This window comes from Myotis daubentonii, chromosome 1 (assembly GCF_963259705.1).
Source record: "Myotis daubentonii chromosome 1, mMyoDau2.1, whole genome shotgun sequence".
Classification (NCBI taxonomy): Eukaryota; Metazoa; Chordata; class Mammalia; order Chiroptera; family Vespertilionidae; genus Myotis; species Myotis daubentonii.
The window spans coordinates 23886919-23900543 of NC_081840.1; the positions used below are offsets into that span (position 1 = coordinate 23886919).

A 13625-nucleotide genomic window follows, 5' to 3' on the forward strand; every position below is an offset into this window, starting at 1 on the left:
TGCTTTTCTGTTGCTGTTCACAGATGTCTTTGCTGCCAAGTGTGTGGCCCAAAGGCACCACTTAGTGGCCAACCGCGGTAATGCAGCTCCATTTCCATAAGGAGAGGAGACAGGTGTGCGCGTTAGTTCTGTTATTACGTAGAAATCTTCTCCCATTTGCTGTTTGGTATTCTGATCATGTCCGTGAGGAAACCCTCACCTGTAAAATGGGCACAAAATGGATGGAGAAATAGGCGACATGCGTTTGAAGAACTTCCCCTCCAGGTGTAAGTCTGAAATGCAGTCAGGTCCTGTGGGTGGGAGCTATGGAGGGGTCAGTGTGGTGGTCACAGGGTCAACACTGGCCAGTATGACCCTCAAATTTCACCTTCTTCTCCAGCGACCTGGGCAGAAGCTGCCTGGGGTCATGTTGTCACCTGCCCGTCAACACCAGCCTTTCTTCCCGCTGGTCTTTGGTGCGCATGCCTTCTGACTGCCAGGCGAGAGGAGAATGGGGTGGTTCTCTAACCAGAGTCTGGAGGTGGAGGTGGAGGTGGGGGTGGGGTGGAAAGGAGCTGTGAGGTGGGCTCTAGAAACCCATCTGGGGAGTGGGTCTCCTCCTTCCCCCGGTCAGCCCCCAGGGTCCTTGGGTCTCCCTGTGCCACCCCTGGGCCTGCCGTAAATGAAGGAGGTGGCCGAGTGCATAAGGTGAAAATGGCCATCTGGTGATGACACCTGGAGGAGAATGTTTGACGAGCAGGTAGAGCACAGGGATCCAGCTCTAAAGCAGCAGCTGCTGTTGGCTTTTCAAAGGACCGGAGGGCGGAGAGGGCGAATGGGCAACTCGGCAAGGACCAAGCGAGTCCTCCACAGGCACATGCTGGGCAGATGGGAGAAGGGCCTCTCTCAGCGAGAGAGTCACCTTTGGGACGAGTTCCCGGGCTGGAGGCCACTTCTCTGGACCAGTGTCCTTCGTAGCCTTCCAGGCGTCCATCTCTCACACAGACGGATGCCACCGGGCGATTTCCCGCTCCCTCAGTCAATGGCTCCCTGCTGCCATCTCCTGCCCCCTTCTCTAGGCTGCTCTGAGGGGAGCCATTGAGCCCCCCAGGAAGGCCCTGAGGACCCAGCGCTTCAGAGCTCTGCAGGCGCCCGTGGCTCCTGAGGCCCAAGTCCCTTTTGCAGGATGATTTAGGCACCAGGTTAATGCATACCACTCAGAGGGTCTGGAGCTGATGTCAATAGAAATTTCAGAATCAAATGCAATAAACTTTTACATTAAAAATTAAAGGATTCCCATTGTCAGGTAAAAATAAGGATTAAAAAATAGTACAAGAAGAAACAACAGGCATGGAGGAGGAGAGGCCAGAGGGAGAGGAGGGGGGTGAGGAGGGAGAGGAGGGAGAGGAGGGAGAAGAGATGGAGGGAGGAGAAAGAATAGGTTGAGGGGGAGGAGAGGAAAGAGAGTGAGGAGGGGAAGGGGGTAGAAAGGGGGAGGAGGTAGAGAAAGAAGAGGAAAAAGAGGAAGAAGAGGAAAAGAATGAGGAGAGGGGGAGGGAGAAGAGGAAGAGGAGGAGGAGGAAGAGGAGGGAGGAGAAGAAGAGAACCCGGGAGGGGAGGAGTCGGCGGTGACATCGCTAGGCAGCCGTTTCCTCTCCCTCACACATGGAGACCCTCTGGGCCTTCCCTGCCTTGGAGATGACCTGCCTTACCGCTCTCAGGTGACGGCAAAAACGCTGCCACAGCAGCAGCCCGACACCGTGTGTGTTTGCCAGCACCGGCTCTGAAGAGCTTTGTGTCAGTTTGGAATTCAGAGCAGGCTTTGGTTTGCATTTGCCATCTGCAAGCCCACGGCTGAGCTGGAGCTCTGAGCCCGCTGCCCGGCCAGTGTCCCCGGAAGAGCCCAGCAGCTCCCTCGGCACATGGGCTGCGGCGGCGAGGCCCACGGAGGCTGCGCAGCTGCTGCTCTTATCAAAAGCCTGCAGGTACCGCTGCTCCTCCAGGGCGCCAGCGGGAGGCGGCTGCCAGCCTGGCATCCAACCCTGCACTGAGCCCGTGGTGGGCAGCAGAAGGGCTGGTGGGACTGGTGTCAGGGAGGCCACCTGTCCTGCCTGGCCCGATCCTCAGAGCGCAGGAAGGCAGCCCGTGTGCCCGCGTGTGACCTGTGCCCATGGCTGAGGAATGCGGGCGGGTGGACACCAGGCTCTGGGGGGAGGCGGCCTGGGCTCAGACTCCACTGGGCTGAGCAGCAGCCTGGACCTGCCCACAGTCTGGGGCTGGCTCCCTCAGGACCTGGATGCTGATGGCAACGTCGCTGGAACATGAAAAACCATTCTCCCTCTTGCCAGAGGCTCTGGGCAGGCCCAGTTCCTAGCTCACACAGCTTTTCACAAACTAGCATGTTCATGGGTTAGAAAAACCCAGTTTAGTTGGTTTGCAGAGAAAAGCAAACTCCACGCAAAGGCAGGGCTTCTGTGCCCTCTGCTGGCCGGAGACTCGGGAACAAGGGTCCAACTTGACTTCGGCTCTGCTTGGGCAGCAACCCCCTGGTGCCAACATGGGGGAGGCCCCCAGGCACACACCCCGGAAGCCGAGTTACGTTCACCAGCCAGTGGCTGAGCTGCCATAGATTGTTATGGCACGGGCGCGAGTCACCTCTGTCCCGATTAATCATGTGTTTGGTTAGCGGTGAATCCCACCGGGCCTGGTGAACCTTTCGAGGTCTTTCCAGGACGCGGGGCCGCCGTCAGAGAGGGGGGCTCTCGACATAAACCTGGCAACTCCCCCGCGCTCTGTTTAATTGCTTCTCCCCTCAGCTGACACCGCGTGGAACCAGGATAATCAATCTGCAGCTCAGAAGAGCAACCCCGCTCTCTCCGGAGGCGGCACAGCTCATAAAAAATGTACGGGGGACGCTCTCTGCTGCGGGTTTTGATTTTTAACTCCTGCCCTGCCGTGTGGCAGAAGGTGTGGCGCCAGGGAGGACAAAGGTTTGTGCAGGGAAGGTGGAGAGGGGACAAAGGCTCCGGTCGTCACGCTGGGAAAACGCGGAGAAGGGAGAAGGGCGGCCTCAGCTAACTCGCTGGACATCCCTCCTTCAGCACTGGGGGTGGGGGGTGGGGGGTGGGGGGCACCTTGTGGAGGAGAGGCCACCTGCCTTCCAAAGGCCCCGGCCAAACAGCGGTGTCCAGGGCCCACGCAGCCCAAACGGAGCCAGAGCTCAGCTCCGGGTGCCACAGACAGTGTGCTGCCACATGCGCTGTCTGTGGCACATGTGCTGGCCACCCCTGCAGGCCCTGAGCTGTGCCCTCCCTCCCTCGCAGCTCACCCCACAGCTGACAGTGTACTATCACAGACAGCTTTCCTTAAAGGACCAGGTGACCCTTTGCTGTGTGACAGCAATACTTGTGTCTCTTCGGAGTTCCTCTGTCTGCATTCTGAGGCTCTGGTGTAAATTCAGCCCTCGGGCTCCTTAATGGCACTCTGGCCGCTGTGTGAAGGCGTTAGGATCCCAGTGCCCCTTTCCCTGGAGAGATGCCGGGGAGCTCAGGAAGCCAGGCTGAGGGGCCCTTTGCAACGAACGTATCCAGTTGCATTCTGGTCCGTCTCTCTCTCTCCCTTTTCCTCCCATGCTCCAATGTCAGTTGCCTGGGATCCTGACCAATCCTGGGGAGCAGGGCCGAGCCTGGCATGGCCAACACAGCGGATGGGCAGGATCTCCGAGTTGTGCCACCTGCACAGCTCCAGGGGCTGCCATTCTCACGGCCCACGCGGAGGTGCCCCCGGTCCAGGGCTAAACCGATTCAGCACCCAGTCCTTGGGACGTGGATCTGGGCAGGTGCTAAGCCAACACAAGGGCAGGGGAGAAACTGCCTGGCGATGAGTGACTGAAGAGTCCTGAAGTTGTGTGATTGAAATGTGAGCTTCGCTCCATATATCCAATTATGCTGAATATCACAAGTGTGGAATTTGGACCTCCAGAGAGGATTTAGGAGCTTTTGGCCCATGCTGCTAATCTCTGGCTTTTCTATATTTTCTTTGTCCTCTCCCTCGACAGGGATCAGAGGGGCCCCTCCCTACGTCTGGATTTATGCATTCATTGGCGACCAGTCACCAGCACGCTCCCGCACGCTCGCACACACTCTCTCTCCCCAGGCTGAGTGCAGCCCTCCTGGCGCGGGAGGAAGCTGCTGGCAGAGGTAACGGCAGGCGGAGGCGCTGAACATCTGCCAGGCGCACACTCCGGGCCTGCAACGTGATGCACTGGGAAACTAGCCGAACTGTGAGGCGGGCATGGCTACACTCGGCATGGACAGAGCGGTGCTGAGCCGCAGACCTCCTGCTCCTGGGCCCCTTGCAATGGCCAGGACCCCGTGGCCATTCTTCAGTCTCTGTAACGGTGCAGGTGGCAGAGGGTTGTAGGGCCACTCATGGGACGAGAAATAGTCAGATAACGGGGGCCTCTGGACCACTCTATCTTGAGGACCCATGGGGGTTAGCATGGGAAGGGGAGACGGAAAGGGCTTCAGGGGCGACTCATGGGGACCCAGCTGGGGTTGGAATCTGGGGCTGCAGTGGCCACACAGGGCAGCTGCCTGGATGCCTCGCGCTGGCCACAGAGGGCACGGCTTTCCTCGCAGGACCTTCATCCCGGCACAGCCCGCAAGGCTGGTCTGAACCCCACCCCACGTAAGTTTCAAAGTCAAGTCTTCCACTCCAAGCACCTGATCTGGAACTGAAGCAAAGCTCTAAGATGCATTCAGTGCGACGCCTCAGCAAGGAAAGAATTCGTGTCATAACCGAAACAGTTACCCAACCCTATCTGGTTCACAACAGGCACATGGCTGCCTTGAGAGGCATCGAGACATACAGTGAATTGCCATCTACAAGTCCTCCCAAGTCTTAATGGATCAGAGGGTCAACAGCTTAGAGTCCTCTCTCTTCCTTTTTCATGTCAGTATCCTGCTCTTCTACTCTGGCTTACATTCATCCCTCCCTTTCAAAACACTTCTAACACGGTTCTTAGAGTTTATACTTGTTTATATTCATTTAGCGATGTCAGAGTTTTCTGCGTCTTTTCCTCAGCAACCTACAAAGGTTGTTGCGGACGAAGATCATGCATCTTGACTTCCCGGCTTCCCTCGGCAAACGTTCGTGGGGCTTGCTATGGAGGAGGTGTGCAGGAAATCTAATTTGACTGATGTGTGGGACTGATATGGTCTCTCACTCCAAATAAATCATAGGGGCTTTGCACGTTAACACTGCAGTGGACCGTTCTTTTTTTACCCACAGTACATGCTCTGACTTTTCCAAGTTCAAAAACCTTTTTAAAAGTTAAAGCCACTTTGAAACAAGGCCTTGGAAGATGGGAATTAACCTGCCTATAAAGGAGAACCTGGCCCCAAGAAAAACGGAGATTTCCATCTTCCCACTGAGACATCACCAGTTGGCCAAGACCACTAATGGGTCTTACGTAAGTGACACGTTCCGTAGGTCTGTGCATCTACATCGAATACAACGAAAACCTGAATAAAACACAAGTTCTCCATGTTTCATAACCATGAGTCTTTTCCTTTTTAATGTACCCCCTTTTCCTTCCTCTCTCAGTGGACCTCACATTTTGAAAGCCTTACTTTTTCTGCTGAGTAGTAGTTATTAATACATTAGTACATTTTCCCTTATCTTGGGGCGTCATAGTCCAATAGTCACAATTAGATGTTCCACTCACATCAGGTGACCAGGATAGACATCCCCCCAAAAGGAAAGCTCATGTGCTAATGAGATTTTGCAGTTGTGTCTGCAGTTAATGAGTGATCTTTACTCTTGCTTTTTGAAATGCTGAAACAAGATTGATGTTTCTATCTCTTTCTCTCCCTTTTCCTTCTGGTTGGCCCGTCAAATATTCAGGATCCCAGACTTGGGGAGTTCAGGAGAGGGTGTCTGCACTGTCTCTCCTCTGAAACCCCCTGGCTCTGTGGTTTTACTTTATTTTTTTAAAATATATTTCTATTGATTTTAGAGAGGAAGGGAGAGGGAGAGAGAGAAACATCAATGATGAGAGAGAATCACTGATTGGCTGTCTCCTGCACACCCCGCACTGGGGATCGAGCCCACAACCCAGGCAGGTGCTCTGATGGGAATTGAACCCTGACCTCTTAGTTCATAGGTTGAGACTCAACCACTGAGCCATGCCAACTGGGCTGGCTCTGTGGTTTTAGTTAAACAGTGGTGTCATCAAATCTATTTGACTATTTACTTGTTATTGGAGACATGTTTCTAATAACTTGAGGAAATGCCATCTGGACTTGAAGAACAATAAATGCTGGTGTTGTAGGTGCTAATATATGGTGACAGCCAATCTACATAGAGTTTGTTTGTCTCCATTTCAATCTTCGCCAGATCAGCTGGAATCTGTGTTTGAACCCTAACATTTTTTTGAAACAGGGAGGCAGAAAGGGAGGCTGATTATGCAAATTCCAGCCTCACACACACATACTGCACACAGCTCAAACCTTTGAGGGATTTACCTGAGGTTTTCTGAACTGAATTCCGACTCCAGGAAGCGTAGAAACTGGTCCCGCCCCACCTGGTCCTTCAACATCTCGTCGAAAGAGAAGCCCCATCTCTTTACTCGCTGCTGGCTGGGCTCTTTGCTTTTGGGGGGGAACAAAGGTTTAAGAAGTGATCAATATCAGGCAACAACCTGTGTCACATTCTCTCCAGCAGGTCAACTCTATTTTGTCGCCACACGCCAGAGGGAAATTTCACAAATGTAAGTGACAGTACAAACTCTAAATTGTAGACTTCTGTACACCAACGTCAGCCAATGGTAAAGAGTGTCTTTAAGGAAGGCATTTAGGGTAGGTTCGCCAGGAGGCGTGCCGCCTGGCTCCTGTCCGCAGGAAATACAACCCCACTGATTCGGCTTCCCTGGGCATTCCTGTCAGTGATTGCCCAACTGTTGACGCCATCATTTTTTTTTTTTTTAAATAACTGAGCATGCCTTGTGAATCCAACCATTCATCAGAGACAGTGTCCCCACCTCTCACCCCTTCCTCAACCCACTGCGGAGAAACAGAGCCCTGTTTAGATCCGAGTGATGTGTCACTGGTCAGAAATGAAACAACTCGTCTAGGATAAAACCTGCTCACTCATCCAGAAGCAGAATGCTGTATTCGTTTATCAATTTAACAACCACCTGCTCAGTGTTTATGATGTTCTAGGTATTTCATGTCTGTTAACTCACTGAACCCTCACAACTACTCTGTAAAGCATGTACCGGCATTATCCCATTTGACAGATAGGGAAACTGAGGCCTTGTGATAATTTGCCCAAGGACACTAAAGGAGTCAAGACTCAGGTCCAGACAGTGCGGCTCCAGAGTGCAGCTCCTAACTCTGCTGTGGGTGTCACAGCCACGTGGCCCTCCCCAGGCCCATGCAGGGTGGGAGGGGAGGCTTGGAGGGGGAAAGATGCTGCTGTTATTCTTTTGGCTTTGAAAGATGCAAATATTCCCTTCAATTCTGTCTTTCCATTTACACTTCACTTGCTGTATTTATTCCCCTGGCCCTTTAAGAAGCAGTAGAGTCCTAGTTCACAAGTCACATGCTGGAATCTCCCACTCAAAGAGTGGTCTAAGGACCTGTGGGGACTGTCACCCCACTCAGACACGTGGAATCAGGATCCGCAGGGTAATAAGATCCCTGGGAGAGCTAAGTGCACATTAAACTCTGAGAGGCATTGGTCTAGCAATACTTATTTTTCCTCTTTTAAAAAATTGACATTTGCTTTTCATTATTTCTAACACACATTAAGTAAATAAAATCACTTCCTTGTGTTATGGAGTTGACACAGTCTCCGTATTTATTTTAGAAAATTACACGTAGTAAAGGAGAACAAAAGCATGTGTGTTGAAAGGTTTGGAACAACAAGTAGCTCTAGACCAGCACTGCCAGTCAAACCTTCTGTGATGATGGAAATCCGCGATGTCTGTGCTCTCCGGTACGTAGCCACTAGCTACACGTGGTTCTTGAGAACTTGGGTAGTGTGACCAAGAAACTGAATATTTAATTTTAAGTAGTTAAAGTTGAAATTGAAGTGGCCACATGTGGCTAGTGGCTATGTATTGGAAAGTGCAGCTCTGGACTTATGCGATTCAAGCCCAACCCTTCCGTTTCTGCACCCCTGGACATAACCAGCAGCAGCAGCAGGGCCATCTAATTCTGAGGTTATGTGTTCGGGCTTGGAAGCCCTTGTGCACAGCCCTGCATCTCCAGGCTTAGCCCAGCGGAGTCATAGGAGAAGACTAAGTCCACCAGGAGACCCAGCGGGGAATTCCATGAACAATCTCTTCCAATGTGCCAGGTTGGGCTTTCTAGAGCAAGCCAAGAAGACAGGTCCTGGATTCTCTCAAACTCAAGCCACAGAACCAATCCCACTCGACAAAGTTCCAGGAGACAAAACGTACTGCTTATAAAGAAATCTCCCCTGCCCAACCGGTGTAGCCCAGGGGTTAAGCGTCGACCTGTGAACCAGGAGGTCACGGTTTAATTCCTAGTCAAGGCACATGCCCGGGTTGCGGGCTTGATCCCTAGTGTGGGGCATGCTGGAGACAGCCGGTCAATGATTCTCTCTCATCATTGATGTTTTAATCTCTCCCTCTCCCTTCATCTCTGAAATCGATTAAAAAATATATTGAAAAAAAGATCCCCCTAGGGTTGAGGCTAGCAGCAAATGTGAGCCCCAGAGAGCTGCGGGATATTGTCTCTTTCTGCCAGGGTCATGCTGTTGCCTGGGATGGGCTCAAGCACCTGCTCTTTGCCAGCCAAGGTCGCAGGGCTCTGCAGGGATGGTGCTGGTGGCAGGTGCACCCTGATCAAAGGCTGTGCCTGGAGGGCCCGGTGTGGAACGTCTCTCAGTGTTTGTAGTGATTGCCTCTTGGATGTATTCCCACCACCTGTGCCTCTACTTTCTAGTACCCAATCTAAAATCCTCACTCACTCCACCAGGTTCATTGGTGGTGGCAGGGGTAGGAGAAAGGCCCTTTTGGGGATGGGCCAGAAAGCTTGGGGTGTCATGCTGGATGGAGAATCAGAGGCCTAGGACAGAGGTCGGGATGTCCAGAAAGCTGTAAAGCCAGCCTTCAGCAGAAACAAAGATGTCTGGAGAGACAGGATACCCTCGTGTGGTAGTTTCCTAGGGCTGTTGTAACAAAAGGACCAACAACCTGGCTTTAGAGAGTAGGAAGTGATTCTCTCACAGTTCTGGAGGCTAGAAGTCTGAAATCAAGGTGTTGGCAGGGCCACGCTTTCTCTGGAGGCTGTTAGCTTCTGGTGTGGCCAGCATTACGTGGCATCCTTGGCTTGCACACACATCACTCCGTCTCTGCCTCCATCCTCACGTGGTATTCTCCCTGTGCATCTGTGTCTCTGTGTTCTCTTCTGACAAAGACAGCAGTCATATTGGAGCAGGAGCCTACCCCATTCCAGTGTGGCCTCATCTTAACCGCTTGCATGACCACAGCCCTATTTTCCAACAAAGTCACATTCAGAGGTTCTGGGAAGGACATGAATTTTGGGGGTGACACTACTCAGCCTAGAACATCCACTATCCACTATTTACAATCAATCCTTTTTCTATATCTGGATGCCAGTCCATCTGGCCATTGGAATCTATTCCATTAAAAGCTTTTGGGATACAACTTCTCTATATGTGTGTTGCTGGCATTACTTGAGTATTTCCAAACATCTTCCCCTTTAAGGTTCAAGATCAGATCTGAACATGTTGCTACTACTGAATGGTCTCTGTGGTTATAAAATAATTCTGAAAATTATTCCCAGGTGATGGGTACAATAACTTTCCCATGGCCCAATTCAAACAAATAATCGACGGAACTCATAGCCCCTTACATTTCCATCCATTGTTTAGAACTGCTTCCTTATGCAATGGTTTTATTATAGTTCTGTATCACCATTTAGCTGTTTAAGGGTTTATGTTCAGCTGTCGCATGAGCCCTTTGAGGGCAGAGACCATGTGTCATGTGCCTTTGATTCACTACAGTGCTTTTTACACAGCAAGTCCAACACTGGGAAGAAATCAATAAGAAGATGTGTGTAGTGACATGGGTGATGTGACCTTATCCTGAAGGCATTTTCTACTTGCTACCTAGGTATCTTTTTCTAGCTCTTCCTTGTTCTCCATGCCCCCCGATCTCCCCAAATTCCTGACTCCCACTGAGGAGCTCAAACCAACACATAGCAAAGACAGGTGGCTCTCCAAAGGAGTCCAGCTCTCATTTCTGCTGACCTACCAATTCAGAATGTAGCACATAGTAGGTTTTCAAAATAGATTTGTTGCTTGAAACTAAGAAAAAAAATGGCTTCTATTACTGGTCATCTCTAGCCTTTGTTTCACGGATGGGAACCATGGACGGACTGAAGTGGGGTGGTGGCCCTGATCCCCAATTGTGCTCTTCCAAAGACAGGTCCCCAGCCACTGCCAGCGTGAGAGTGGGTGGAAATGTCCAGTTGGGAGAAGAAATAGGCCTCCACGGCTTCTCTTCATGTGCACATGTATCTCAATAACCTGATTTTGCTTGAAGGTGGACAGAACGCTGTAGGTGTTAGGTTAGGCATCAAGATTAGAGTAGAAGCCTGAACAATAAGAGCAGAACCAGAGCACTAGTTGTAGGGGCAGGTGGCACCCACCAGGGGAAAGAGTTCTGATAGACTGAATAAACCAACAGGTCAGGTGGCCACCATTTCCCCAAACTATCACATGCTTCTTTGTTGACTTTTGAGAAAGGAGGAGGAAATCCCAGGGTTATTATCGGGAACTAAGTTCATGTACTCATCTCTCCTCCTTTCCTAAATACCAATAAAGTGACCAAAGAAATAGTCACTTCTCTGTCTATTCTCCACCAAACCTATCTTTTTGAACGCCTACTGTGTGCCTGATTTGGGTCTAGGTCAGTGATGGCGAACCTATGACCTGCGTGTCAGAGGTGACACGTGAACTCATTTTTTTGGTTGACTTTTCTTTGTTAAATGGCACTTAAATATATAAAATAAATATCAAAAATATAAGTCTCTGTTTTACTATGGTTGCAAACATCAAAAAATTTCTATATGTGACACGGCACCAGAGTTAAGTTAGGGTTTTCAAAATGCTGACACGCCGAGCTCAAAAGGTTCGCCATCACTGGTCTAGGTGCTAAAATAACTTTAAGTACTATTTAGAAAGAGAACCGGGGGGTGGGGATGTCATATGGAATGACTGAGAGGAAGGGACAGCTACTTTAAATGGAGTGGTCACAGAAGACCTTTCTGAGGAAGGGACATCAATGCTGAGTGAGAGACTCTGTGAACCACACCAGGAATTTTCAAATTGTTCTGTGCCTCAGAATTGCCTAGAAAGCTTGCTGAAAACAGACCCGCAGGGCATCTGTATTTTTAATGGGCATCCTGGGGGATTCTGATGCGCCCTGTATTTTGAGAACTAGTGACCCACGCAATTGCTGAGGGAGCCCTCACCAGCTACTGACATAGTCCATCTGAACCAGGGCTGCATGTTAGAATCACTTGGGGGGATGTAAAAAAAAAAAAATACTGATGTATCACTTCCAGAAATTCTGAGTTAATTGGTCTGGGGAGGAAAGTAGGCATTGGCATTTTTATAAAAAAAATAATGCTCCAGGTGATTCTAATTTATGGCCCAAACTGAAAGCTAAGTCCTTCAGTCTCCCAAGTTGCCGGGTACGTGCCAAGACTTATGTGCTCTGAACAGGGATTGGAGTGATGAAACATTGACTGGAAATAGCACTTCTCCAATCAACGACCCCTGCGAAACAGGCTAAGCTGCAGAAATTGAGGAGATATATGAAAAATCAAACAAACCCAAAAACATATCCTACCCTCAGGGGAATTCACGAGGGGAAACACCACCCACCAATAGGACAGAGCAGGCTACGAAGGAAAAGGAGCCCAAGAAATGTTAGGGGTTCCCAGAAACGAAAACAGCAGGAGTGTCACCACCCCTCCCAACACTTAGTAGGAAAAGAAAAACTCATGAGAGTATGAAACCACAGAGTGGACATCATTGAAAACAAAATGTGACTCTGAAGAGGAAGTCAAGGAATTCTGTCCTTGAATAGAGAATAACAAGGGTAGTAGAGGAAAGGTAAGAGTGGCTGCTCCATCCAGAGACTCAGAATGCCTACAAAAGGACTTCCTGAAAAGAGAGAATAAAATGGAAAAAAGAGTAGCAGTGATTTAAAAAGTGGAAACCCCCCCTACAATATCCTGTTAAAAAGATTTACGTTCTTGGATGAGATTAAAATGAACAGTCTAGGGCATGTTTATTTATTTAAAAGGCAGGTCCAAAGAACTTCAAATGTATTTATGTTCTAACAACTTAGTAGCTATTAGGAGTACATATAAATTGAAAGAACAATGAATACATTTGCTTCGTTCTTATATAAACACATGTGCGCCATTGAGCACTGCACATCTTTGCAAACTCTGAAGTCAGATTGGACTCCGCCACCCTCATTTCCTGTTCCATGTTGATTTTTGTACAGTGCTTGCTTTTTATCACAGCCAACTGCTCTGAAAACCCAGATTTGCAAACCCTGGAGGGAACGGAATGGGATCTAATGTTGAAAACAGTGAACAACTTTAACAACCTTAACTAATAGTTGATGCAGCATCTGACATATGTCACACACCAGTGCATTTCCCGCAGGGGCTCAGGGTACAGTGATGCAGTTTGGGAGCCATGGCATTAGACAATAAACAAAGTTCTTTCTAGAAAATGACACTGGGTTGGAGGAAGAGAGATTTTCTTCATGGTGTATGTCTGACTAATTTAAACATCTCTATATATAAAAGGCTAATATGCAAAGTGTGCCCTTGGGAGTTTGACTGGGAGAACGGGTGTTCGGTCACTTGCTATGACGTGCACTGACCACCAGGGGTGGTGCGGAACATGGCGGGCAACCAGCAGCAGAGGCGGGGCACTGAGGGAGCGAGGGAAGAAGGAGGTGGGGAGGAAGGGAACCTGATTGCTGGCCAGGCCTAGGGACCCTACCCACGCATGAATTTCACACACCGGGCCTCTAGTTTTATAATAAACACCAATGACTCTTACTGCTTTTTATAAGGTTTTTCCATTTCAAGAAAAGAATCCAAAAAAAGAACGAGAGTGGAAGCGAATGACAGAGATAATAAAGAAATGAGGAACAGGGGCTGAGGGTGCCCAGGCCCCCACACCAGATCTGTCCAGGCCTCTCCTTTTGCAACTGTGGACATAGGCCAAGTCCCTCTGGGTTCGGCTCCTCAGCCATTAAGCAAACACACTAGCTCTCCTCATGGCTGAGAAGCTACTGGATGGAGTCACCCCTGTCAGGCACTCAGAGGAACAATGATGAAAACCACAGCTTGAAGCCCTCTGCCTGGGGTCCAATCCTAACTCTGCTACCTACTCGCTGTGTGACCTTGAGCAAGTTCACTAACTCCTCTGTGCCTCAGTTTCCTCATCTGTTCAATGGTGAAAATTCTAATGTTTACTTGTTGTGGGATTCCATGTAAGACACTTAACATATTATTACTGTTGCTGTTGTCATATATATATATATATATATATATATA

General features: G+C 49.8%; 1 protein-coding gene across 12 annotated transcripts in view; it reads right to left on the reverse strand.

The window, feature by feature from the left end:
- The window catches only part of RGS6 (regulator of G protein signaling 6), a 483467-nt gene that overhangs the window by 45660 nt on the left and 424182 nt on the right, over positions 1–13625 (reverse strand). For all 12 annotated transcript variants that reach the window (XM_059691684.1, XM_059691693.1, XM_059691692.1 and 9 more), the window contains one exon: positions 6507–6632. In XM_059691684.1, the coding sequence (XP_059547667.1) occupies positions 6507–6632 (126 nt within the window). The remainder of the gene's footprint in view (positions 1–6506; positions 6633–13625) is intronic.